Genomic DNA, 26,458 nt, shown 5'->3' with positions numbered 1-26,458 from the left:
TCATTTAAATGTACTGTATTAGTTTCGTGCTACAGATGACTGTATAGCAATATCCCTTGTGTGTGCAGTATACCGATAAATATGATGTCTTTGTCCTTTCTGGATGAATGGATCAGTCAATAGATCAATTCTGTTTTATCGCTAACAGCCAAGCCCGTGCGCGCTGGCCACTACCCACCGTGCTCTCCCACCAACCCCTTCTTCATCCGAGGCTACAGCGATCACCCAATTGCCTCCTACAAAGCTGATTTCCACAACATCAACCACCAACAAAAAGCTGCTCCTGCTGCTCCTGCAGCACCCGAGAGTGAGCCCAGGTTACCCGAGAGTGAGCCCAGGTTACCCGAGAGTGAGCCCAGGTTACCCGAGAGTGAGCCCAGGTTACCCGAGGCCAACTCCAACCAGAACAGCCCCACCAAACACCTCGACTCCCAAAACAATGGTTCACAAGACGACGACGCTCAGGACAACATGTGAGTAAACTCGTGGAGTAATACACATCCTTGTACATAACAGTTTGGACTACGAGACTTGAAATCCACTTACTAGTTTGTCCAGAAGCTTCAACCTCAGTGCAGTTGTCATAACAACAATCCACTGATGTGGAATACAGTGAATGCTCCAGAAACAGCTACAATAGAAAGTGGAGTAAAGATTATTTTGTCAAACGATTTCCAAGCGTTTTGCTTTCCAGGTTTTTACAGTTCGGTGTGTCTGTGTCTTTGATTTGACATTGATTTATCATTTAGTGGCTAAGTGAACACTTGGGTACACTTATATTTGCCAATTTTTATTTTTTTTAATCTAGAGATCAAGATTTTGACACACAAATCCCACAGTTACGTTTACGTGAATGTCTCTTCCTCCTGTTTGTAGGCTTCGAGCTGAACCACCGAGCCAAGCAGACAAGAACACCGCAGAGATGCTCGATTCAGAGAATGGTGAGCCCTGTTCAGATGATGACATTTAAAATAATGACATCTTATTTTTTTAGTGGTTGCCATTATGCCATCCCACCAGCCTTTGTGTTTGAATGTTGTTTTACACTCTTATAAAGTGGTGTATGTTAAACAGTTTACAGTGATTGCCTTGCTGCTATGATAACAGTTCAGCCTGCTGTTTCTCTTTTTTCTTTCTGCGTCCATCTTCTTGTAATGGGCTCGTAGTTGGCCGTCTTAACTGTAATTTACTGGTGTGTGAGTAAAAGGCTTTCAGGTATAGGTTAACTGTCTTCAGATAAAATGTCCATATATTTATGGGCTACTGCCTCATTTTTCGGAATTCACTAAGGATAGGAGGATCCTGCTGCTACTACTTGAGGCTTTTCTCCACCTTCATGTTTGTGTCTGCTCTCATCAGACTCTTGAGGAGATGGATTAGACTTGCAGTGTCATTACTCAGCCAGACAGATAACCACCCAGACAGGCTGAGTGCCCACCTCAGCCTCTGACCCAGCGATGACAGTTGTAGAGTTGTGTAACAGCACCACACCTTTTTGATTCTCCAGGAATATCAATGAAAGATTCGCAAACTGGGTCAGAGCCAATATATCAATCTGCTGCGATAGCACCTATACCTTTTATTAAAAAACGGTTATTAGAGATGTTATCCGGAGAACCCTTCAAGAATTCAATCAGGCTGGTTTTAGTTATTGCTTCCCATGATGCCGTTTCAGAAGGTATCCATCGCTGCCAACAAGAAAATGCTGAGAAAACATTAACATTTGTCTCTTTTTGGCATAAAAATACTCACGCTCAACACTGGCAGCTGTTCAGATGCTATGACTCGTCTCAAGAGATTTGTAAATACGTGTGCAACTTTTTTTAGGTTCATTTTTTTTTCAAAATTTTCAATATTTTATTTAGTATTCCTCCCCAAAGTGGACATATGCCGTTTTTTGGAATGGATGTGCTTGTGCACTGTAATGTATTCTGAAGTAAAACTCGGAAGGAAATTTCCTTCTGGTCCCTGACTCGTAATTTTCCCTCTGGGTTATGATTCTCCTCGCTGTTATGCATTTTAAAAAGAGCTTATGGGAAAGTGTAAAACTCAAAGCCAAATAGCTCTGCAAGGCATGCACCCCAAATGTCTTACTTTTTCTGTATGTTGAGCCTGTTGAGGTGTCGCCTTGACAGTTCCTGTTAGGATAAGCTTTTCATTAACTGCCATACCTTTCTTCAAAGAGATTAAACCGAGCAGCCTTATAATCCAGTCATGCAAGGCTCCTTGATTATAGACAGCTCATCAAATTGAAGCACATAAATTAAGTAAGCTTTCTGCCGTGAATATCAATGAATAGTTGCACATAGACTTTTTAATTTCTGGAGATTGATCAACAGTTGAAACATTTTGATACGTCTGGGTGTCAATATGTTGTGTCATATAAAAAGCCAAGTGAATATTTTGTCTCAAGCACAGGCTTCTTAGAGTTGTAGTTCTGCAGTAGCTGCTATGAGGAGGAGGAGGATCCACAGAATGTAACTATGATCCATTGTGCTTTTATGCAACAAAGCTCTCTGGGGGGAGGACTTCTGTTAAAACTTGTCGCACTTTGTTGTTATTAGTTGTGCCAGTCGTACCGTATTAGAGTGAGTGTCCTCATCAGAAACATTTCAGAATTGTTGGATTTGTTCAAACATTGTAAAATGACTCATGTTTGACAAGCAAGCTCTGGCAGTCAGGCAAATAAAATCCTCTCCAGAATAACTACAGTATTGGTCATTGGTACAAACAGTGTGAAATTAATGTTTATGTTTCATTGCATATGTTGTATAGCACTGAGAAAACCTTCTGTTGTGTTTGCTCTGAGCTGATTGAGTCAGAAGACCAGTAAAATGCACATATCTGTCTTTTTAAAATTAATGACAAACACTCTATTCAGTCATTTGTGTTTAACTTGTTGTTTGAGAACCAACACATTATGCAACTGCTTGTTCCAAAGCCATCAATCTCTAATGGCTTTGGGCTGTTTCAGTTTAACCCATCTGTGTGTGTGTGACAAACCCACTTCTTCCCTAATTTACACACCACCAACCCCTATCACCGTGCACCTGCCTGCCTCCTTATGCACCTCTTTCTGTCCGCAGGAAACACCACAGATATCAATGACAACAGGTAAGACTACTGCACCCTCTCTGAGGACTGCAAGACACCCACTGCGGTTTGTTGTCGTCTTACTGCAGGCTTTCATTTTGTCAGTCATGGGCAGAATGAACCTCTAAAATGTAACTAGTATTTTGGAGGACTGATTTAGTTTTAAGGTTCATTTTGGACTCTTTGATGGGCAGCTTGGCTTCAACTGAAGGTCCTGAAATATTTACTTTTAATAGATCATCAGCTATCAGTTTCAGAATTAATGGCAGAAATAGAGCGAGATGATTAAAGGTAATATCTAGCATGTTTGATAAAAGTCAGTTATGGGCAAAGAACAGGTTGAAGTATGTCATTGCCACATTCACCTTGCATGCACCATTACCCCCTGTCTTTTAAGACCAATTACTGTAACATTACTGATTCGCTTCCTTCACTGCTGTGTCTCTCTGCTCCATCGCTGCCCCCTTGTTGCTGTCATCGCTCCTGCTGCTGTGATTGTGCTGTGATTCTGGTGCGTTGGATAGCACGTGTCTGAATGTGAATTCCGTGTCCAGAACTGACGTCTGTGACAATCAGGACCCAGCCAACCTCTACAGCCAGCAGCAGGAGGCCTCAGCCAGCTAATAGCCCTGGACAGGTAAGAACACAGAAAAACAACTCAGAACATAGGTAAACGAATCATGGGTCAAAGAGCAGTCAATCAGAGCTTTACTGCACTGAAGTTTTGAGATAACATCATAAAAATCAACCTGATCTGTTCTATAAATACTATACACTTAACATAAAGAATAGATGAGGTCTTTGAAACCAGAAGCCCTGAAGCTACATCGGCAGCTTTCCTCCATCAATTGTTAGTTTCTAATTGTTCTATTTGATTTGAATGAAAGGACTCAAATAAATAACCAAATTCTCTGAAAACCTGAAGGCTTTTGTAACTTTGAGTAAACTTGCACTTCTTACGACAATGATATTGATGCTTTTTCAATAAAATAGCAAACAGTAGGACGCTTTTAAAGATGCACTTCAATTCTACATTTGTACACATATATTGTCTGAAAAGCTTGCCTCAAATAGCAACATTAAATGTCAGTGATTATATATATAGATTCACATATATGTTACATAATTTGTATTCATCTGAACGTTTATCCCGAGAAGCATGGGCCTGTATCCCGAAGGTGTTTTACAAGCACTGCAAATAATGGCAGCGTCAATTCTCTCAAATAACTGTGGCTTGCAAACTGCAGTTAAATGTGGTAGACCTCTTGCATGCTGATGCAGGGATTGAAAGTATGACATTTGTTTTGATTATTGAAACATGTCAAAATTTACAGGAAAGGAAATAATCATGATGTTGCACCGTGCATGTTTCATGAAACAAAACAGCCCTGCTGCTTATCAAACATCACCTAAATGCCATTTGAAACGTAAATGTTCTCTTCTTATCCAAACATATCCAGCAGTTAATTTATCTTAGGTATATTAAAACTCTATTAGACCTCTTACGAAATATCACTATGATTTTAGAGTTTATTGGTCAGCCCTCAGGTGCTGTGCAGAGATTACAACACTGCCAGCTGCCAGGGACAGCTTTGTTTTCTGTTGTGGGGTCCCACACTAAAAATACCAACACTCACAGAGTACACTGTGAGACACTTTACACTAAAATACCCAACAAACAGCATCTGTCTTGGATCAGCGCCGCACGCTCTTTTAACTCACTTTCTCATAAATCCCAACGAGGGTCGAAGATTATACAATAATATAAAAAATGTTCCTCTGGGAAATACCCACAGGAGAAAGAGGAATTAAATTATCAGTGCCTCTGAGTTTTAATTCATCCCACTAATTTTGCTGTCACACGCTTCATTCGGTTGCCTTTGTCATGTATTAAAGTGAATATTATTCAGCACCACTTGACACAGGTACAACAGTGAATTTTATTTGGAAACCTTAGTCTTATTTTGCAGAACTTGTATTGCTTTGCACAGTGCTGGTGAATTTGACATCCTATTTAGTCTAAATATGTCCCTAGACTACTACATGCAGTTCCCAAACACAACTAGCTCTCAGTGAAGACACCAGAAATAAAATGATTCGAGACATGTTCCTTCTTGCACTGTTGGCATGACTCAATGACTGCTCTTTCATTCTCCCTGTTACTCTCACATGTAACTGACTGCTGCTCTTACTTTCTGTTTCTCTGTTTGTCTCTCTCTCTCTCTCTCTCTTTCTCTCTCTCTCCAGGCAGACGTTTTTTTTCTGAGGCCTATTCTGTAAATCTGCATGCAGCTGATCACTGTTCCCCCAGCCTCTCCTTCTTCCCTCATCCTCACCTGCTGTAAACAGACCCCTATTTCTTCGGTGTCCCCTTTCCTTCCCCGGCTTGCTCCTCTTCAATCTCCTCTCCTTCCTTTACACTGATGTCGGGTGTATGTTGGTATCAGTAAGATCCACGGCATGCACTGCATCTCAATTGTCTGACTTGGCAGATTACACCCGTACTGCTGCACACTCTCCCCAATGAAGGTGGGGAGGAAAAGGTGCAGTGCTGTAGGTAACCACTAGTGTGTGCTGTTTGTCTCAGTGAGGGTATCACAGTAAACAAAAAGGCAACAGTACAATTAACAATAAGCTACGTCTTAATCACTGTTACTAATATTAAACACGCATATGGATCTGAAAACTCAACAGTGAACCTCAAGATCACTTGGCTAATATTTATACTTGACTGTGCATGTTCATTTTTAATGTTGGTCTTCAATACATAAAATAGTAAGGGAGCAAGTAGTCCACATTGGCATGAAATGTTTCAGTCTGAAATTAAACTGTTAGTCAAAAAAAAAAAGATTGTGTTTAAAAGATAAGGCTGGTATTATTCAATCTTTTCTTTTCAACAAATCTCATGAAAAGAAGAAGAGCAACAATGCATTACTGCGTCTCAGTGTTTTCCAACTTCCCCAGCCAGCCTGTGGCTCTCAGTCTCAAGCAAACTGAAGATGTAAAGGTTTAAAAACACGCCTTGGATGTAATGTTTTATTTTTTTACCAAAAGGCTCAGTAATTTCCTTAACAAATAAGGCATTTTTTATTTAGCAAGCACTTCTAAAACAGGAGTAAATAGTGAATTTATTGGGGACCATTTTCAACTGTGGATTGATTACATTAAAACACATTTGGTGTTCTAGTGAGTTTCTACAGCAGCAGGATAGTGTAAGTGGGATTGTCTGAAAATAAACTGCAGTGCCATCAGGCTTATTATAACACTGTGTGATTTATTTTTTTTAGAAGCAGTGTCAGTAGTCATAGTAACAATATAGTCCATAGTGTTTTTTCACATGTAGACTACAGTTGCCACGTAGGTAGACCGACCCACAGAACACAAACTAAACTAAAACACAGATACGCACACCTGCCACAGTTCAAACTTGGCCGAGCCTTAACTTAGACACTAGACAATTTCTCACATTTGACCTTTTCTTAAAATAAACAAAGGAAATTAACTTTATATATAGTATACAGTAAAGACTTTAACTCCTCAAGTCACAACAGATTTGTATTTTGGTACCCTTTGAGGATATCTTTCAGATACGTACATTAGATAAATAGTCACCCAAATAACCCCTATATCCATATATAGTCCAGCAAGTTAGAGATCACACTTGTGAGCTTCAGATGACTCCGGTAATGGCACCTTCTTACCAAGCACATGAGGAGCCATTGTCCCAAGTGAGGAAGTTGATCAGAACATCGTTCACTCAAATATTCAGTCGCCTCAGTACGTTTGACTTTTGGTACACTGCACTGGTTACAACTAGTCTGAAAGGCAACTTTGTGTGAACCACCAATAGAGTCTAAAACACGATTTCTGATTGATTTTAAAAGACTGATTCTGTCGTAGTAGAGACTCTTAAGCTGTAAATCATCCCTAGAAAAAAACAGCAAGTCAGGGATCGCCTGTGAGATATTCAGTCATTGTCATGTCAATAAAAAGCATGGCAGAGTGGAAAAAAAAAAAAAATTGTGTAGCAACTATTTTTATACTGCTAGTTCTAATTATAGATATAACAAATATATATATATAGTATTTACCATGAGCTCTATTTAAAATGTTTTGTTTTATTTGCTATTATTTAATATAGCTTATTCGTAATTTATAGCAGTTGCTGAATGTGAAGCATTTGCTTTGATGTCTGCTTTGAATGTTTTGGGTATCAGATTTCCAGCGTTTTGTCATTGAATGAAAATGCATGTACCGGTCATTCCAATACTAATGACTAATCCTACGGTTCGTCATGAAGCACCTCAGATTAATACCAAAGCCCTGATTGTAGTGATTCATTTAAAGAGTTCTGTATACCCTCTGATGGAGACATAAACCAAAGGTTACTGTAGGTTATCAGCTGATAGAGCCCTGTCTTATCCCTCTGACTCACACACAGATCGCTTCATCAGACAATGACCCCAAAGTACAGATGCATCACATATACTGTGTTCCTTGGGTGCAGTCTAAGTTATCTGAGCAGATAAGTTGATTGACTGTTTGCGCACACACACACACACACACACACACACACACACACACACACACACACACACACACACACACACACGCCGCTGGTCACGCCGCCCTTCAAACTCTCTCGTTGAGCTCCTGATCAGCCAGTCAGGATGAGAGAGCCAAGGGTGACAGTAGACGGACTGTGTGTGTGTGTGTGTGTGTGTGTGTGTGTGTCCGTGTGTGAGTCTCAACTTTCTGCGATTCTTTTAACAAAGCAAATCAGTAACGCTTCAGTTTACAGCCTGCAAATTGTAGTGTTGATATTTTGTGATGTAATAATGTACCTACTGGGGAGGCATGATGGAAGAAGTACATAAGAGGGTTACAAATTTGTGTTTAGGGAGGGGGCCTAGTAATAAATTGTACTTATTTAATTAACTGGTAGAGACAGGGGGCCGAAGTACTTGAGGCCTTCACACACCGGGACACTTGAAAAGAGAGAATAGCTTCACAATTGTGTCTGTTCAAGTTTCTTCTTTAACATCAGTTTTGATTGTCAGGTGGATTCAAAAACTAACTTACTGTTCTTCAGTATCTTATCATAATATAACAAATATATATATACACTTGTTGCTCCAGCTGTGAAGGATGTAAAGCCCAATGTTTTGTTTTTCAGTGACATGAAGCGTACACCATATTAATAATCATAAGTTCTCCGCATCTGAATTCTTTCTACTCTTTAATTCCCTCCCCAGATTTGTCCTGTATATAGTTACCATTTTACGGATAGTCTCGATATACTTATTACGTTACGTTACATTGTGAGCTGTAATGTCAAGCGTTACTGACAGACCCCCTCTTCTATTTATATTGAGGCTAATCAGACATGTATGAAGCACTTGATCACATTATTTTCTTTGTGCTTTCTTTGTTCCTCTTCACAAGACTTTACACTGAGTATCGAATACAGCAGCTGTTAAGTTTGAGTTTCTTCAAAGGGTCAAAAAGGATATTGAGAAACTTACCGCTATCATAAAAGTTGAGTGTGTTTGCATAACCTAAAGAAACCATTAGTTGAATGTGAACAGACCTTTTTTTTTTGTCAATTTTGCCGTTAATGAATGAAAACCACAAAGAAAACAACTATTCCTCTGACATGCCCGATGGTTGTATACTGAGCTGTAAATGTTTGGGGCGAGTGTAGAGTTTATTTTCATTGTTATTGTTCTGTTTGTCTGACAGTCATTGTAACCAAACTGAAAATATTCTGGCAAGGTAAATAATATGTGAAACTGTAGCCGAAATATGCAGAAATATAACTATGACAAGAATGGTAGGGTGGTTAAAAAAAAGAAACAGATGCAATATGTCTGTGTTTGTTTGTACATGTGTGCGTTGGTTGGTTTGTTTATAGCGTGGGATTTAGTGCATGCAGTACTTCTGTAGCTGCTGAGAAACAGTACTGTTATCTCCTTTCAATAAAGATGATTCTATGTTGTATCATTATGACACTGTCTTGTTCCTTCTCTGCCACTTTAATTGTGTCTGATGTTTACCCCTTGAGCACTTTGAAAATGCACATTGAGCAGATGTTGACAATTCTTTGTTATAGAAAAATAAATGCAGACATTATTATTTGCTTCAGGGGAGACACCCCTGGTAAAAACACTGCTTTTCATGCACTGATCGATTTTGAGATTTTACGCTATTTTGCTATGTCTTCTTTGAGATTAGCGGAAAGAAGATATACAAAATACACATTTAGGTGTTTATTTTACTGCAGTTTTTCTATTTGTATATGTAGATTTATCCTAAATTCACCAACGGTTAGCATAACATAACATTTGCATATTTAAACATATTTCAGAAAACCTCTAATACAAAAATGAATTGCCTTAATGTAACTAATCAGTTCGGGAACTTTCATGTGATATCTATTCGTTCAAATCTTTACCCCGTTCTCATGGGTCCCCTTTAGAGAGTGTATTTATTTTCACCACTTTATGATTGCCATAAATATAAAGGCTTAAGATATTAGAGGGTACGGTATGGGTACAAGTTTCTTCTAGGTCAAGGGGAGGGTCCAATGAAAGATGGTAAATGATGTTGTCAATAAATCCAGATGTACTAACAGGTTGATGGAGAACCAGGAGAGTTAAAGCAGCTGTAAAACGGTTGCAACAGTGTGACAGGGGGGGTCATGTTATAGAAAGTATTTCGTGTACGAGGATAATCTTAGAAAAACTAGACATTTTGCGCTGGAACTTTTTTTCCTTTTGTGTTCTTCAATGATACTATTAATTATATAATGAACATATCATCATCATCATCATCATCATCATCAATTATGCTTATTGCCAGAACAAACATGAGCCAACAGAGTCAGTCACACTGAACCCCAAAAAAATCAATAAGTAGAGCAACAGAGTACTCCGAGGGGGAGGGCTGTCTGTCTGCCCTCTGACATACTTAGCAGTGGATTTGTTTATCTTCGTTAATTTGCTGTTTACTAGGGCTTCTTATTTACAAATCAGTCACATAATCTGTGTATAACTTAATGCAGTTTTGTTCACATGATTAAGCTTTAAGCTGAGATGATAATGTGTTTCCCCAGCCTCTCACTAAACCGATCCTTTTCATTCTTGTGTGCATGTATGATGTGCTCACAGTTAACCAGTCTGAACACTGTTAACAACGGTTATTTCTGAAACTATTAACTTTTAGTTTGTTCTAAATACTTTCCAAGTTAAACACTTTGAGAACTGGGACTCAAAACAAACTTGGACAGCCGGTTTGTTTGGGTCCAACTGGTGTCAAAGAACACTGTGTATCTTCATTTCTCCATCACTGTATTTTTCCACAGAGTTAATGACCTTCGCCATTACGCTGCTCATATTGTTTCATTACAATATGCATTTCTGGTCTTCCAGTATTTGTCAAAGCTGTGAGGTACAAATACTGCAGTTATGAAGTGTTTTCACACATTATTTTCTCCTGATATTATACAGCGAAGCTTTTGAGAGATATTTCCACAAAGAGGACAGTTTATGAATATGTTTATTCCCACTGACCTTAAAGATCCCCTCTGCACATGTGTTAAGATATACAAAATAGAAATACTTCAAATAATAATATGTGTTAAATATTCTTACAATCATATCTTTTCCTTCTTCCTCATTGGATAATCCAGAATCTGTGAGTAACACAAGATGTTTCGTCTCGTGTACTTATCTTAAACTGAGATTTTAGGCGAGCACAGAAAAACTTTCCTCCTTCAGCAGATGAATTAGTCTTCTTGTGTCAAACTCTGCACTTTCTGCACAGTAGATGTCAAATGTCCAAGTGAAGTAACAAAAAGCAAAACACGTTTTTGACTGAAGAAAAGCAGCTATTCAATGTTTTTGCCTTGACATTCATTCAGTACTCGTAGAAAACCTTTGACCTGGTTGTCGTAGAACCATTAAAGACATATTCAGCTATGGCAAGTAGAAAATTCAATAATGAAAAATGAATAATGCTAAGAATACATTTTTCAATAAATCGTTTCCTGTGAATAGACAAAACTCCAGGACAAACTCCACTGCTCTACCGCATGAACTCACATCAAGTAGAGGAGAAGGTTTACCTGACCTGACCAGGGCCAGTAGCCAAAGGGTCAAAGTGCAGAATAGCAACAGAGGAAAGGAGAGCGCACGGATTACAAGAACTGTGACGCAGACTTACTTCAAAACACACTCTCTCAGCAGGGATCATCAACTGAAACATTGCGTCTCAGCCAGTAGACCGCTGACTGAGCGCCGAGGCTGGAAGTCTGTGTGAGTACAAATCTGACACACCGACAAACGTTTCTCGTGGATGTCTGCCTGACATATGAATATCTGACATCTGTCACTTTTATGGTTTTTAATCCCACCGTTTCTACTATCTACAATTTTGTACAAATTGTTCTTTTGAAAATGACAGAATATAGAATAGATATAGAATAGAGTGAAGTCAGTGACTGCTGAAAATTCTTAGTAAAAGTTTCATATCAGTATTGGAAGAAAACGATCATGACCAGGTTTTATGATTGATTCAGTTGATTTTTGTAAACAATATACAATAATGCAAAACAATAACTTAACAGTAATTTCATGTTTGAAATTTGACCTCAAATGTTCATTTCTTCTCACAACAAAACTTGAGCATGTGTTTCTCAGTTGAGCTCAAGATGAGTGATCATGCTCATTGAAAGCCTTGATTTTAGCTATTCAATTAATACTTAATTATGGCTCTGACATATGATTAGCATATAATTATTAAATTGTCTTTTCTATGATCATCTTACTGATGAAAATCCATCCGAAATAGTGATGATAGTCATCATCATCAACATTAGTTTAACTGTGGTTGTGCAAGCACTTATTAGGGAAATGATACTATCAAGCGAGTCCATGATCATCAATGAAAACTTGTTTTAAGATTCCCTGAAGCTATCATACCCCTATTCCTAGCTATTACCACACTCGTCCTCCTCTTTGTCCAAATCTGGATGTTCTTTTAACTGCCAATTGAGGTGGCGGTGAGCCCTGAATGCAAATCCAGTTACATGTGGGTGATGTCAGCCACATTTTGTTTTGTTGTAATAGGTCCAATGAGATTGATTAAATAATATGTTGACAAGGCAAGTTGGGGGAATTCAGTGAAATCAGTGGATTCATTATTTCCCACAACAAACAGCAACTATGTGTAAATCAAAACTTTGATTGAATGATAAAGTCAGTCATTTATTATAAGCAAATAGAGGAAAGTAAGACAGGCTGCAAGTGAGTAAGAAGAAAAGAGGACAAGCAAATGAATAAGTCTGATTTCTTAAGCAAGATCCCTCACCCTCAAAATGTATAATTATGGCATTAAGTCTGATCTGCTCAAAAACATGTCTCTCTTCATCTCTTTCTCGTCATCTGCAGCCACATAATACATAAGCTGTGTATCTGTGTAGAGCTTATCTGCTGTGTTGACATTTCTCCCGAGTATGATCAAACAGTATGGATTATAAAATGAGGTCACTCTGTGTCTTTTACTTCTCTGTCAGCCCCCTGTGTATCTTATCTATAGTGTGTGAACTTCCACTGGGTCACAGACTGGCTCTATCATTTGTTTACGTTGTATAGCTTGAGCTCAAGGGACTCTTGCTATGGAAAAGCAGTGTAGGGTAACTACCGTTCAAAAACCTCTGACCCTGAAATGTTTCTGCATTCAAATCAGGCACATTTTCATTTTTCGGATTCACACGAGAAAGCTCACCTCCGCCTCCTCGGGTCTGTGGCTCATCAGGAATATTAATACTTTTGGAATGAGGCAACCTGCCAGCAACGGGCCTGTGACCTCATTTAATCTCTCAATTCATAGTTTAATATTCTGGACTTTGACAAGCCTCAACGAAGGGTACATTTACAGGGAATAACAGGGTAAAAAAACTTGCCGCACTGCCCTCTAAGGGTTGAACGTTTCAAGCATGTTGCACCTCTGTCCCGTGATGCCACGGCTATTTAACGGGTGAAAACACCTGATTTTACATCACTTCCTGATGTACATTGAATGTACATACATTGCCCTCTATGGACTGGGGCGTCTCAGTCCATAGAGGGCAATGCTGTAATAACCAGAAACTGAGCCATGTGTGGATCCAAAATGTGGCGAGTAAGGACTAAGAGTTCACCTGTTATGCTCCGCAATCCTTATCGGACCAACAAACAAACAGGCTAGAATGAACAAATACAAACCTGGCAGCACTAATCTGTCACATATCACAATGTCACATCAAACGTTATTAGATTTCCATCATTTATCCTCAGGGGAGCAAGATAATGTGTGTGAGACTAACCTACAACTTTTATATCCACAGTCCCAGTAGATAGTCCGACGTGTTTTGGCGTGGTCCTTTGGTAACCATGACGACTGCAGAGCAACCTAAGGGACTGTGGCGACGAAACATCAAAACCCGTCAGTCAGATGAGACCTCTGGTCCTGGTATGGACAATATGCTATTCATAGAAAATATATAATATATGAATTTGTTTTATTGGGTTGTATTGTGTTCTACTGTGTTGGTCAATCATTACATATTTAGTTTTTTTTTCTTTTTTTTGCATTAGTTTGTGCAATTACCAAGAGGGAAATTAAAATTTCAATACATGCAATATGTTTGGGAATTGTATTTAAAATGAATCCTTAGTTTTGCTCTGAATGGGAATGTTTCTAATGTAGGACATTTCATCACACGTAAACTCAAAGTGCTTTACAGTTAAAGATCAAATATAAAGATACTGTACAGGCATGAGCATAAGTACAAAGGTAGTATAAACAACATAAATATATATACACACGAGCACATATCAAACCACACCGCAATAAAAACCAAAACATCAACACACACACACACACACACACACACACACACACACACACACACACACACACTAATATACGTTACGTTTTTCTTAATTAAACTAGTCATTTTATTAGTTGGATATTAATTCAGGGGTGCAAAATGTACAGTATATTGTGCCGGTTAATGTTAAGCAATTTATGTTCTTCTCTCTGCAGTTGAGGACCATAATGATTTACAAGAGGAAGATCTAAGACGGTGGCAGAAACATGCACAGGTAACCCATAACTCCATTTCCAGCCAGTGTCTTAACTTGCCCAACAGTTCCTCAATTATGCTGCTTCTCCTCTGTCAAAACTGAGAGCTACCAATCTATCCTGGTTAATTCAGCAACGAACCTGTACTCATGTGTAGCTTTTACATGTCATGTTTTTAATGTGTGCTTTATTGCATCTTGCTGTATTCTGTCTAACCTTCTTTTACCTCACTGTTCTAATCATCTAGTTTCAGAAAAGACATTCTAGGGATTGGTTTAGTAAATTAGCATCCACTTTAACACAGTATAATACCTGTATTGGATACACAGAAAATAAAAAGTAAAAAATTTGTACAAGGTGTTTTTGTTTGTTATAAGTAAATACAATCTAACATTGGAACCAGTAAAAAATTGGTAAGATTTCTTGAAATAAGATCAAATAAGATGTAATATTTAGGCCTTTCAAGATAATAGAGATGCAGTGTAGCTGTCTTCAGTTTGTCTTGTATATTGTAACTGTCTCTATCAAATAAACCATAAATGCATGAATAATCCTGAAAAAGACAATACAAAAGCTAAGATTGTGCAGAGTACAAACAGGATACAGTGTACAAGTTATATTTAAAAATGATGGGATGCAATTTGTGCTGTATTTAGGGTTGAGAAAATTGAGAAAGCTCTTTCTCCTGTGTGTCTTGTAGAAGGTGAAGGGGAAAGTCCTGGAGCAGGTCCAGGATCAGCTCAGTGATTTACTTGACGAAGCTCTGACTGAGTCCATCCAGCCTTTTACCCAATTACAGCCAGCAGTTAACGGAAAGCTGTCCAAAAGACCCTCATCCAGGTAAAGAGGAGGAGGAGGAGGCAACTTTTACTCGCGCACATGTTCCTCATTGATGTGAGCGATATGTTAATCCTCTTTGCGTGTCTGTATTTGTTTTAGTTCTCAGAGAATGGATGACGGCAAAGTGTTTGTGGACAGGCCATCGCTGTTGGAGTAAGTGTGAAAGACAAGTCTTCTCCAATATACCATGACCAAATATTGTTTCATTTATCATGCTGTCATCGGAGTGGTATCTTTACAAAACCTGCAATATATAGTTACAGACACTACAGACATTCACATGAATACAACGTAGAGCTAATTTAATGAAAGGTCTACTCCTCTTCATCAGTGAACTGTTTGAGATCAACCACATCAGGACCATCTACCACATGTTCATCGCCGTACTCCTCATCTTCTGCCTGAGCACGCTGGCTGTCGACTACATCGACCAGGGCAGGTCAGTGTGACGTGTGTGTGTGTGTGTGTGTGTGTGTGTGTGTGTGTGTGTGTCTGTCTGTGTGTGTGTGTAGGTGTGTCTACGACAATGACACGTCTCAAACCCTGTGACCCTGAACTAATAAAAACGTAATTACCCCAAAGCCTTTAAAAACGTCTTATCTTCTTCCCTTAGTGCGTCACTCCCTCCTCTCGCTGCCTCTCTGCTCATCTGGCAGCAGAAAGATAGAGCAATCAATCCCTCTGAGTATTTATTTTTGCTGTTGCTTTCGGCAACTCTGTAATGATTCGGTTGCCGCATGCAGTCACGCAGGACTGCGAGTTTAATTCTTATGTTTCTCCATCGGGAAACTCGACTGTGTGCAAATTATTCGATTCATCCACCCACAGTTGACAGAAAATTGATGAGGGGTTGTGTTGAATCACAAAAAACCTTTGACATGCTGCAGTGAGTGGGTATTTAAAATCTATTACTGTTATCACCAGAGGGGTCTCTTCAGAGAAGATGAATGGGTAAAATATTCAATTAATTTAACTATGACTGCTATTTATTAAAGCCAGTCATGCTTTAATATAATTAAAATGCTTATTCAAAACCCGGTTGAAAGCTAAAACAGACCACAGTGGCAAATAGAGCGCATCATCTAAATGTCCTTACTGAAGTTTTCATAAAAATGTGCCCATTGCCTTCATGATTATAATGTACTTCTTTTATGCAATCTCAGGTTGGTCTTGGAGTTCGACCTGCTGTTCTTCGCCTTCGGGAAGCTGGGGACGGTCACCTGGGCCTGGGTTGTGATGTTTGTCTACACCCTGCTCGTTCCCTACTTCACCCTGGTGTATTGGGGGTCTTTGTACCACAGCTTCCCCTCCAAGTTGGGGCTGTCTATCGTCACGGGCCTGGTCCTGTCTGCAGTGCAGACCTGCGTACTGGGAGTGTTCCCCATCTACGTGGTTGTACACTACCAGCTGCCACCAGCCTCGCGGTTCATTGTGATACTGGAGCAAGTGAGTGTTTGTTTGAGGAATACATGCTGTCACATTTATTGAGAACAGGTTGGAAAAGTTTTGCACTCAATTCCTCACAGCAGTCAGCAAACACTTAACTGTGGAGGAAATGGAAAAACAATCTTTCAATCTCTACTTTTATTATAACAAAGATGTGATAAGTTGTTTAGATGAATAAAACAAATGGCATTTATTGGGGCTTTATTTATCATATATATTTGATGCAGCAAAGCTTTTGAGCCAGTTCAGGCAGCCCAACTCTATTCTGTTGCTTCATTCACCTGGCACATTCTCACAGGAACATATCCAATGCACACTTTCAATCACGGCGTTGCACTTAAGCGATCGGTGTTCTGTTCACTCTTTTGCTCTGTTGCTTGCTGCTACTGCTGCAGACATTACTTCTGTCCATAGAGCATTTCAAAAGCCCTGTCTCCACCTGCAGTCAGTCTGGAGGCTCTGAGTCCACCCTCCCTCTAAGGGGAAGGTAGTATTGAGGTCAGAGACTTTAGATGTTGAACTGACAAGTTAATATTCATATAGTTAGACTTGTAGAATTGCTATTTTAGGAAATTGTCAAAGAATCAGAGCAGCATTGAGGATTCTGCTAGTATAACTAGTCCCACTTTTACACATACAGTAAAGGTACGGAATCAGAGATTGATGATTAGATCTTAGCAAGACAGCAATACCAAACTTAAATCAGATATGGAGGAGGTTTGTGTGTTGGAGGCAGCCGTGGCAGAGCTAACATGAGAAATCAACAGAGTAAAAGTAATTGCAAAACCCATCTGGTACACTGGTATGAATGTGATTGGATGTTTCTGTCACCGAACAGCTGACATGAACACTTCATTTGTGATTTCAGATAACCAGCATGTCAGTTTTTTTATAACTCTAGCAGCTTTCTCCTAGAAAATGTAGGTTGTTACAAAGTTTAAAGGTTGTTTAGAGCTAAAAAGTGTGTCACATTCCCTTTAATAACTCCTGCAGTATGATGTTTGTGTTTTTATTGCAGTGTGAATTGCTGCCCAGCATTCCTTTTAGGAACACCCTGTGCTAGATACACTCTGGACTGTAGATAAATTATGTTCATTGGAAATCCAATTTATAAACGCAGCCCTTCATTGCCAGTAACAAGAACATTTCAATAAGAAATGCTTGCTATCCAGAGATGGGAGTCTTCCAGCTGGAAAGGCACCAAACGACGAGAAAGTAGATCTCAGTGTAGCCAACGTTTAAACATCACAGATGCATACTGTAATACCTTCTCATCCTCTTTATCACACCGTCCTCGGCCTCCAAAAAACGTCTTAGTACTACGGTTAGTTCAGCTCCGTTGGATGAAGTGAGATAATCCCAGGGTTTAGGCGATTTTGAGAAACCTGGTCCTGATCTTCACGTGAGCTGGGCTCAATCAACCTAATTATAATTCTGAAGCTGTCCGTCTCATATAAAGTGTATAATATCGATTTGAGACTTTACTAGATTGCCCAAAAAGAGTGAGTGGTTCTCTGCTGTATGCAAATTGATGATGCATCATGTCTGAACTTGACTTGAATGATAAATTACTTCTCCAACTGTGTTTCTGTCACGATGTATACAGTTCCTTCCTGATTAATTAGAAGTGAGCTAAATAATGCATCATTGGGTCAATATACACAAAAACAGGAACATGAGAATGAGGCAACAAAAGATGTAGGTTGTTTTCTTCACCTGTCAATTCATGCAATAAAGACAGACAATGAAGCTGTCAGAATTGATACATTGTGTCTCTCTTCACATAATAACTGTATCAATTTTCCCCAGATTCGATTCCTGATGAAGAGCTACTCGTTCATGAGAGAAACCGCTCCTGTTATTATGAAGAACACACCAAAGAAAGGTACTGTGTCGAATTGTATTGATATCAGGTGTATTTACTCCTCGGGCTGTGTCATTACTCACAGTGACATTCCCAGACACCAGAGAAAAATGACTAAAACAGACCTCAGCAGGTTACCACCTAATGATTCATGCTAAAGTTAAAACTAACAATGAATACACCCACATGCAATAAATAACCTCAAGTGTGTGCAGCCCCATGAGATCCCATTGTAAAAGTCTGCTAGTGGTGAAGAATGTGTCTCTAGTACCTTTTACTGTAAAAGTCATAGTTGTAAATGTGAATATGTACTGCAGTAAAGTCCCTCCAGGAGAAGACGATATAGTCCTGAATAAAACGGTAAATTCAGGCAGAGAACAGCTTCATAGAAGCGCCCATGGTTTGAGAGATTGAAAATAAGTTCCTTTTATTAACACAGATTTTCACAAGCTCTGTTAAATGAAATGTTTACTATTTTTTAAATGTCATTAAGTAAAGTTGGAGCTTGAGTACAGCTAATAGTTCAGCAAAAAAGATTAAAAGCTTTAAGGCAGACAATTTCAAATAATGGCTGACAGATTTTGTGATAAACCCACTGATGTTTGAATTTAAAGGCAGACATTTGTTAGCTACATAAAGGCACACTAAAGCTTTAGTATTCACAGATGGAGCTGTTAATGGCTGGTATTATGTCCCATAATGAAACAAGACAAATTCAATGAGAAGCTTCTGTCTGGGTCAGAGACCTTAAATTATAACTATATTAACCAAAACCTTTAAAGAAAACTTTTTTTTAATTATTCAAGGAAACATGAGACTGCTAAAAGATACTGAACTTCCAGATTTTAGGACTAAAAACTGGACCCTCCATTTGATAGTCTTACTGAATTGTCTTTGCTTTTCAGGAGAAAGTCCAAGATCCCCAACATTGTCCAGCTATCTGTACTTCCTCTTCTGTCCAACACTCATCTACAGGGAATCATATCCTCGGTAAGACATATTGTCCCTTTGACCTGGATTCCTTTTGCTTGTCTTTCATTATTTTATTTAATTAGTGATAACACAGTCATGTTGACATTGCCACAAACCCACAAAATGATGAAGCAAAGTGTTTTGCGTTCCCTATCAGGCCTTTTTCAAGTAAGACATTTTGGCAAATCGCAGTCGCAAAAGCACAGATACGTGAAAAATAAAGGCGCTCAATGCGAAATTCTGATCATATCTATTGTCTTCACACGGCTCTCAACATGGAGAAGGCTGAGCTGGCAGCTAACGCTGCTAACAGCATGAACAGTGCAAACAAAGACAACAGTGCTGACAGAGCTAACGGTGTCAACCTGAGGGAGGACCAGAGGGTTGGTGCTACGCTTATGATGGCGTTAGCTTATCAGCTGTAACCTCCATATGAGCACAGTGCAGAGCGGCGACCATGAGTTAGACAGCGGTGCACACTCACGTGCACTAACATTGTCTTAAATGCACAAACGGTAGACATTACTCAACTATATCTTCACATGAAAAAAATGCTGCTATATTAATGCTGTCAATATCATATAGAGAAAAATGTGACTTAATTGCTTTTTAGTTGTTTTTATTAGGGTCGTGATATTGTGCATGCTGTTTAACTATCAAACTGTAAATAGTAATAACTCATGTGCTTTTCCTACAATGACAAACCAAAATGTTTGCTGTGAAAAAGGCCTATTTGTGCCTAAAAGCTATATCATGCTGAGAAATACCATATATAAGACAACACAATGTCACAGTACGTTTGTGTAGTGACATCCTGTCTGCTCTTTGTAGGAATACCCACATAAGATGGAAGTATGTTGGCGTCACACTTGGTATGGTAAGATGAAACTTTATTTGGGCTTTTGAGAGTTCATGTCATTTTCACACTTGACACCTTTCAGTCGGATTATGTAAGATTGTGTAAGAAAGCGAAGAAGGTCTATGTGGGGTTAATGACCTAGAAAGGATCTGACCCAGAACTGCTCATAACACTTGTGTATTGTGTGATAACCTGAAGCGATCATAAACTACAGGTGCCTAATAGCTTTAATCTATCTTATCTTAGATGAAAACACAATCTCCAGGTCTTTTGTGCTGATTCTCGAGTATGCTCTGTGTTTCATTTCCTTTTCCTTTTAACGCTAAATTTGCAGATCTTAGGATGCCTGTTTTACGGCTACTTCATCCTGGTCCGCCTCTGTGTGCCCGTCTTCAGACCTGAGACCAACCAGCCTTTGAGTAAACGAACAATGGTTCTGGCTGTGTTCAACTCAATATTACCAGGTACTGTACTTTCTACACTCCACATATGTGCAACTTGTTCTGGGAGACTTTTCAGGCAATATAATAAGGAAGTCACGCGTAAAAAAAAACATGTAAATTACAGTTCATCTTTATTTGTAACATCACTTCTGCTTACAACCTCAATTATCTCTTAGCTGTGTGAGTCAGCGCTGGTTAATGTATCACTTAATTTGGAAATAGAGGAAACAAGTCTCTCGTGTATTGAAGTCAGTGATAAGATTAAAGATGCTATTATGCAATCAGATAAAGGTATTAAAGCTTGGCATGTTTATCACTCTCTTTAAGTAAATAGCTTTTTGAAGTGCTGATATAAGAGCATCAGTGTCAAGTTGCAATTCTTATGAGAAAGCTGGGAGCAGTGCCCAGAATAAAAGTGTTCCTCATAAACTTCCTCTCTCTCTCTCACTTTCTGTCTCAGGTATAATGTTCCTCCTGTTGTGTTTCTTTGCCTTCCTGCACTGCTGGCTCAACCTCTTCGGGGAGCTGCTGCGTTTTGCTGACAGAATGTTTTACAAGGTGTGTGTCATGGCTGATTTTTGTGTCGCATCATCTCTCATAATCTCATTATTTTTCAGACGTGCTTGCTTTTACAAATGGGGAAATATTGATTAATGACAAGTGATTTTACTGCAGGGTGGCCTGATGGTCCCTAAACAGTTTAACTTTTCCATCATTATATTCTGTTGATAGAGTTTTCTCCTGAACAAGCATTGACTTAGTTATGTGCTCATGTGCTTTGACTGATGTGTTTCTGCAAGGTGTGAATAAATTTCAACTGGCAGATTGATTTAAGTACAATAACAGTAAGGTGGGGTCAGTGATGCTCTCTCTCTCTCTCTCTCTCCCTCTCTCTCTCTCTCTCTCTCTCTATATATATATATAATATATATATATATATATATATATATATCTATGTATCTATATATATATATATATATATATATATATATATATATCTATGTATCTATATATATATATATATATATATATATATATATATATATATATATATATATATATATATATATAACTCTTAAACTCTAGATGAGTTTTAAGGACATATTTCATTTAAGAACATTAGTCAGGCTTGTCTCTCACCAGTATAACTTATAAATACCAGTATAACTTATTTGACAGCATTCGTCTCAGTGTTTTTCATATGCCAAAATGTAATTGACCCATCTCTATTCTGTCTTTTAATTTGATCCACACACTCATTTTACTACTCTGTGTTGATTTTCCAGGACTGGTGGAACTCAACGTCTTTCGCCAACTATTACCGTACCTGGAATGTAGTGGTTCACGACTGGCTCTATTACTACGGATACAGAGACTTCCTCTGGGTGAGCAGAGTGCCAACACAGAAAAACTACAATTACATACAATAGATCATATCAAACAAAACAATAATATAATCAGCAGCATGTCACATGATGAATGAAGTGCGTATAGTAGTCCTGTAATTCCCCACTGAACCACTGACCTCTGAACTTTGAGCCAAACCCTTTTTCTTTCTCTGATCCCTGCAGTTGTCAAAAAGGAAATTCCGAACAGCTGCCATGCTCTCCGTGTTCATCGTCTCTGCTGTCGTCCATGAGTACGCCTTGGGCATGGGATTCGGCTTCTTCTATCCCGTCATGTTCAGTCTCTTTGCCTGCTTTGGAGGTGAGGGTCACATTCATTATTCAGGGAAGAATCTTCACAACGATATAAACAAAAATGATTGGTATTCGGTGCTGCTGGGGGAAAGCGTTTGATAACATTTTTAAATACAGGAAGAAAATAAGATGGAGAGAGAAAAAGAGATCGAAAAATGTTGCTTGTCTACCTCATTATCATTGCTGAAATTAATACACTGTCTCGGAATACAATGGCTTATTAAAAATATGTAAATGTTGCCTTCTACATTCGGGTCTGTGCCTTCAAGTCTTCAAAGTCAAAATCAGTGATTATTCATTCTAACATACATTTAGTAGCTGTTTTCAGGGGACAACTCATTATATTTCAAGAGAGCACACTTGTGCAGTGTGTCCTCTTCCTCTGGGTATCAGTAAGTCGGCATCTGTCAAAATTGCTTTGCGCGCTCTTACTATTTTTTTCAGTCCTTACAAGCATACATCTCAGGCAGATAAACTGTCACTACAGATAGCCTTCACACACAAAAAAAAACAATCATTAACAACAGCATTCCCACATGTCGTCCTTTCATAGTGATGTTCAACTTTACCATGAACGACAAGCGACAGAGCCCCGTGTTCAACGTCATCATGTGGGCGTGTCTCTTCCTGGGTCAGGGTGTCCAAGTGTGTCTGTACTGCCAGGAGTGGTACGCTCAGATACACTGCCCTCGGACAGGGGTATGTACTCCACCTACATGCATACTGCTGGTACTGGAGAGGCCAAAAGGAGCAATGCCACGATCAGACTTAAGCTTGTTGATTTTCATATCTGAATGATGTTGAGTTAAGGATAGCTTTATGTTTTCTGATACCAGACGTGCTTATTTCAAATCAATAAAATCTGACAGGAAGTGTGATTTACGACCCTTTTTTCAGCAGAAGATATGACGATGTTTTGTTACTATACCGTGAGATTCTTCTGAGAGATTTATTATGTTGTTTGAAGGCTTGACCAACTATCCCATTACTGAAACAAATCAACATCCTTTAAATAAACAGACACAATGTGACAGCATGTACTAGGATTTTAAAAGGAGCAGCAGTCTGTTTGTCGTGTGCTGCACTACAGTGACGTCATTAGACGGCACTTTGACCCCAGTTTCTGAGATACGTATATGGAAACTATGCCAGCAAGTGAATGAACTTCAAATACAAATAAATAGACTAAAATACTTGAAAAAAAGATAAATACTAAATGAAAAAAAACAAATACTACATCAGTACATCACATGACTGCTACATGATTGGACATCGTACAGATGTCAGTAACCAGATGAATCGGACTAACTCCTCACTGTTTCATCATCCTGGCTTTGTCTGTTCTTATCTCCAGTCATTCATGAGTATATGTTACTACAGACTATGTGCGTAAACTTGACGACACACGCAACTTACACACATAAGCTCTTATTAGAAAGTCCCATGCGTTGAGTAACAGTAGGTTTGTAAAAATCGGACATGTAATTAACGTTTGATGAAGTCACAGATGTGAAGGACTTGCCTGACAGATGGGTACAGATGTACTTAACATACTTCTTACGCATTAGGAATCCTCTAAAGCCAGTGGCGTCATTCACACACACACACGCACACACAATGGTTTAACACACATAACTGCTGTCTAAAAATAGAATTGACCACTGTTAAATGAGATTATTAAGTGATGATGAATTTGATGTTTAATCCTGCAGATGAAATGTATAAAAGGATTAGAGATGACTTCACCATATTTAGAACAATTCTTCTACTCCGTCTCAACAGAATAGCTTCTGGGAGTTGGTGACACCTCGATCATGGTCCTGCAGCTACCAGAGTTGATGCTGCCTTTCTTCTGGGCTGGATGGATGAATGATCAAAGTATGGAGGTCTGAAAATCATGATGGACTGAACACAGAGTGCAAGGAATTTGAAAGACATGTAAATATACATTTTTTTGTATGATTTTCTGCTTTTGTTGTGTGAAGATTTCTTTTGTTGTTGTTTTTTTTAGACGTGTCGTGATCCGTATGTCGCTGATCACTCGCCTCTGAATTATTCAAAGTTCAGTACTTAGAATGCCTTATAATCTGATTATAACAGTGTATATTTATAGTCATAAGTAAAAAATAGTCAGAATGCTTTGTAACAATAATCATAACAATAATAATAACACGTTATAAACATTTTATAATGACTTATAAAATCTTTATTTCATAATTGCCGTTCATACATTATGCATTATACGGTTTTATAATGCAATTATAAGAAGTGAAAAATTATTTTACTGATATTTTTTAACTTTGCTTAAAGCAAACATTGACCACTTAGAGTAACTTATGACACTATAATGCGTCATAACAGTGTTTACAAGGCATTATAAAAATATTGCAATATAATACAACTATGGGAATTTTAATACAATATTATCATTGCAAAAATAATTATGAAGTAATTATGAAATTATGACCTGCAGTTATTGGGTATGATGATCCTTGACCTTATAAGTTATTATAAAATACTTTATGTGTTGTGATTATTGTCATAAAGCATTATTAATATTTATGAGTACTTACAGCTATAATTATACAGTGCTATAAACAGTATTTTCTTTATGCATAATAGGCATGGGTATCAAAAAAAAGTTACCAAACTTTCTTTAAAAGTGATTGTAATGTACTGGGTTTTTTTTTTATTTCTGTCAAATGCTCATAGAACGTCACACTGTAAGCAAAATGTTGCACATTAATCAACAAGTAGCTTGTTTATTTACAATATTAAGATAAGATGTGTACATTTTCTGTGTACGAGAAATGAGTTGGATGAGTGAGCTTTAGAAGTGCTTGTAGACATGGTCTTTGGACAGAGTCAGGTTAGCTGTTTTCCCCTGTTACCAGTCTTAATGCTAAGCTAGGCTAATTGCTTCCCGGCTCAATCACCATAATTAAAGTACAAAATGTCATATACAAAATAATTAACAGGGGGATAATAGTTACTGTAGTTATAAGCTATCTTAGTTTCTTAACCTTCCATGACCCAATTATTTGAATTACTAAATGTATTTAAATGACATTGCTAAGCCCTCAGAAACTCAGAACTATCTGCAAATAACATCGTTCATTGCATTGTTATTCCTGCTATATTTATTATAAATCTGGACATGATTGTACAAAACGTTTCTCAGAAGACAGGTGAAATCAGTGACAGCTTTGAACAGGCTCTGCCACTGTGAGGGCACTGGGCCTGCAGCGTGTGTTGCATGTTTAATCCTGCCTCGGTTGACATTCAGATGGCAGGGATTGGTTGGGAGAGCTGGTACGTTATCCAACCAACCACAGGCAGTGCTGCGTCTTATCAGTCTGCCACAAAGCCTCTGTTTGTCTGCCTGCCACGTCCCTCTGAAGTCATACAGGAAGAAGAGGATTAACATTGGTACAGTGTTTGCATTAGTGATGTAATGCTCTGTAAACTGATATACTGTAATACCATGTCAGCTCAGAGAGGAACAGAGGCACAGGTAGTTTTAGAAGCAGCATCAATGGTAGAACTTAATATATTTGTGTCTACGTTTGACATAATTCATCAAATGTTATACTTGAAAATAAAATCATGTTTTTTTTGTATTTTCTTTTTAATTTGACATTTTGTTTGACATCTTTTTTATCACTAGCTTTCTTTCAACTGATATGAAGGGGTCTGTCACACATTTGATCTGTTTGATGGCTTGTCTGCAGTATGTCAGCCATTAATGAGCCACATTGCTGGTCCAATTGGAAATGTCATCTTTGCTGCAGGAACACAATATTTGCAGAAATAAAAATGTCCATTATTTGGGCCGAATTTGGCCACTTTAGGGGGTGAGAAGTCAACAATGAAAAATCAACATATAAAGTTGCTTTAGAAAACGTTTCTGGCCATCTGACAAACCAACCATTCACTCATCTTTTAGCTCTGGTCTAAAATATATTAGCTCCATTGTTATCAACAGCTAGTTGACAACAGTCTGTTTGGTGACGGGCAGGAAGCACACAACTGCCTCTTTGCTGAAAACAGCTGTTAATTTACAGACCGTAAAACCCAAACAATGAGCTGTAAGGCGCTAAAACACTGCAGAGCT

General features: G+C 38.5%; 2 protein-coding genes across 2 annotated transcripts in view; both read left to right on the top strand.

Annotated features, from left to right (window-relative positions):
- Window positions 1-9,091, top strand: part of kif5ab (kinesin family member 5A, b) — a 58,586-nt gene extending 49,495 nt beyond the window's left edge. The window contains exons 25-29 of the mRNA XM_068712368.1: window positions 149-473; window positions 877-941; window positions 3,087-3,114; window positions 3,618-3,730; window positions 5,341-9,091. Of these exons, the coding sequence (XP_068568469.1) occupies window positions 149-473; window positions 877-941; window positions 3,087-3,114; window positions 3,618-3,717 (518 nt within the window). The 3' untranslated portion in view covers window positions 3,718-3,730; window positions 5,341-9,091. The remainder of the gene's footprint in view (window positions 1-148; window positions 474-876; window positions 942-3,086; window positions 3,115-3,617; window positions 3,731-5,340) is intronic.
- Window positions 9,092-11,283: 2,192 nt separating this feature from the next.
- Window positions 11,284-26,194, top strand: soat2 (sterol O-acyltransferase 2). Its single transcript, XM_068712367.1, has 16 exons — window positions 11,284-11,408; window positions 13,481-13,605; window positions 14,182-14,240; window positions 14,921-15,060; window positions 15,160-15,213; window positions 15,392-15,499; window positions 16,224-16,506; window positions 18,316-18,391; window positions 19,276-19,360; window positions 20,174-20,219; window positions 20,536-20,665; window positions 21,105-21,202; window positions 21,931-22,029; window positions 22,216-22,351; window positions 22,898-23,043; window positions 24,127-26,194. The coding sequence occupies exons 2-16, from the start codon at window positions 13,527-13,529 to the stop codon at window positions 24,181-24,183; spliced, it is 1,596 nt and encodes a 531-aa protein (XP_068568468.1). The 5' UTR covers window positions 11,284-11,408; window positions 13,481-13,526; the 3' UTR covers window positions 24,184-26,194.
- The last annotated feature ends 264 nt before the right edge of the window (window positions 26,195-26,458 follow it).

The sequence above is a fragment of the Cebidichthys violaceus genome, unplaced genomic scaffold, assembly GCF_023349555.1.
Source record: "Cebidichthys violaceus isolate CVI_PGR_0920_01 unplaced genomic scaffold, fCebVio1.0.p SCAF_17, whole genome shotgun sequence".
Taxonomy (NCBI): Eukaryota; Metazoa; Chordata; class Actinopteri; order Perciformes; family Stichaeidae; genus Cebidichthys; species Cebidichthys violaceus.
The sequence above is the reverse complement of the archived record's forward strand: the minus strand, read 5'-3'. Positions and strand labels throughout refer to the sequence as shown.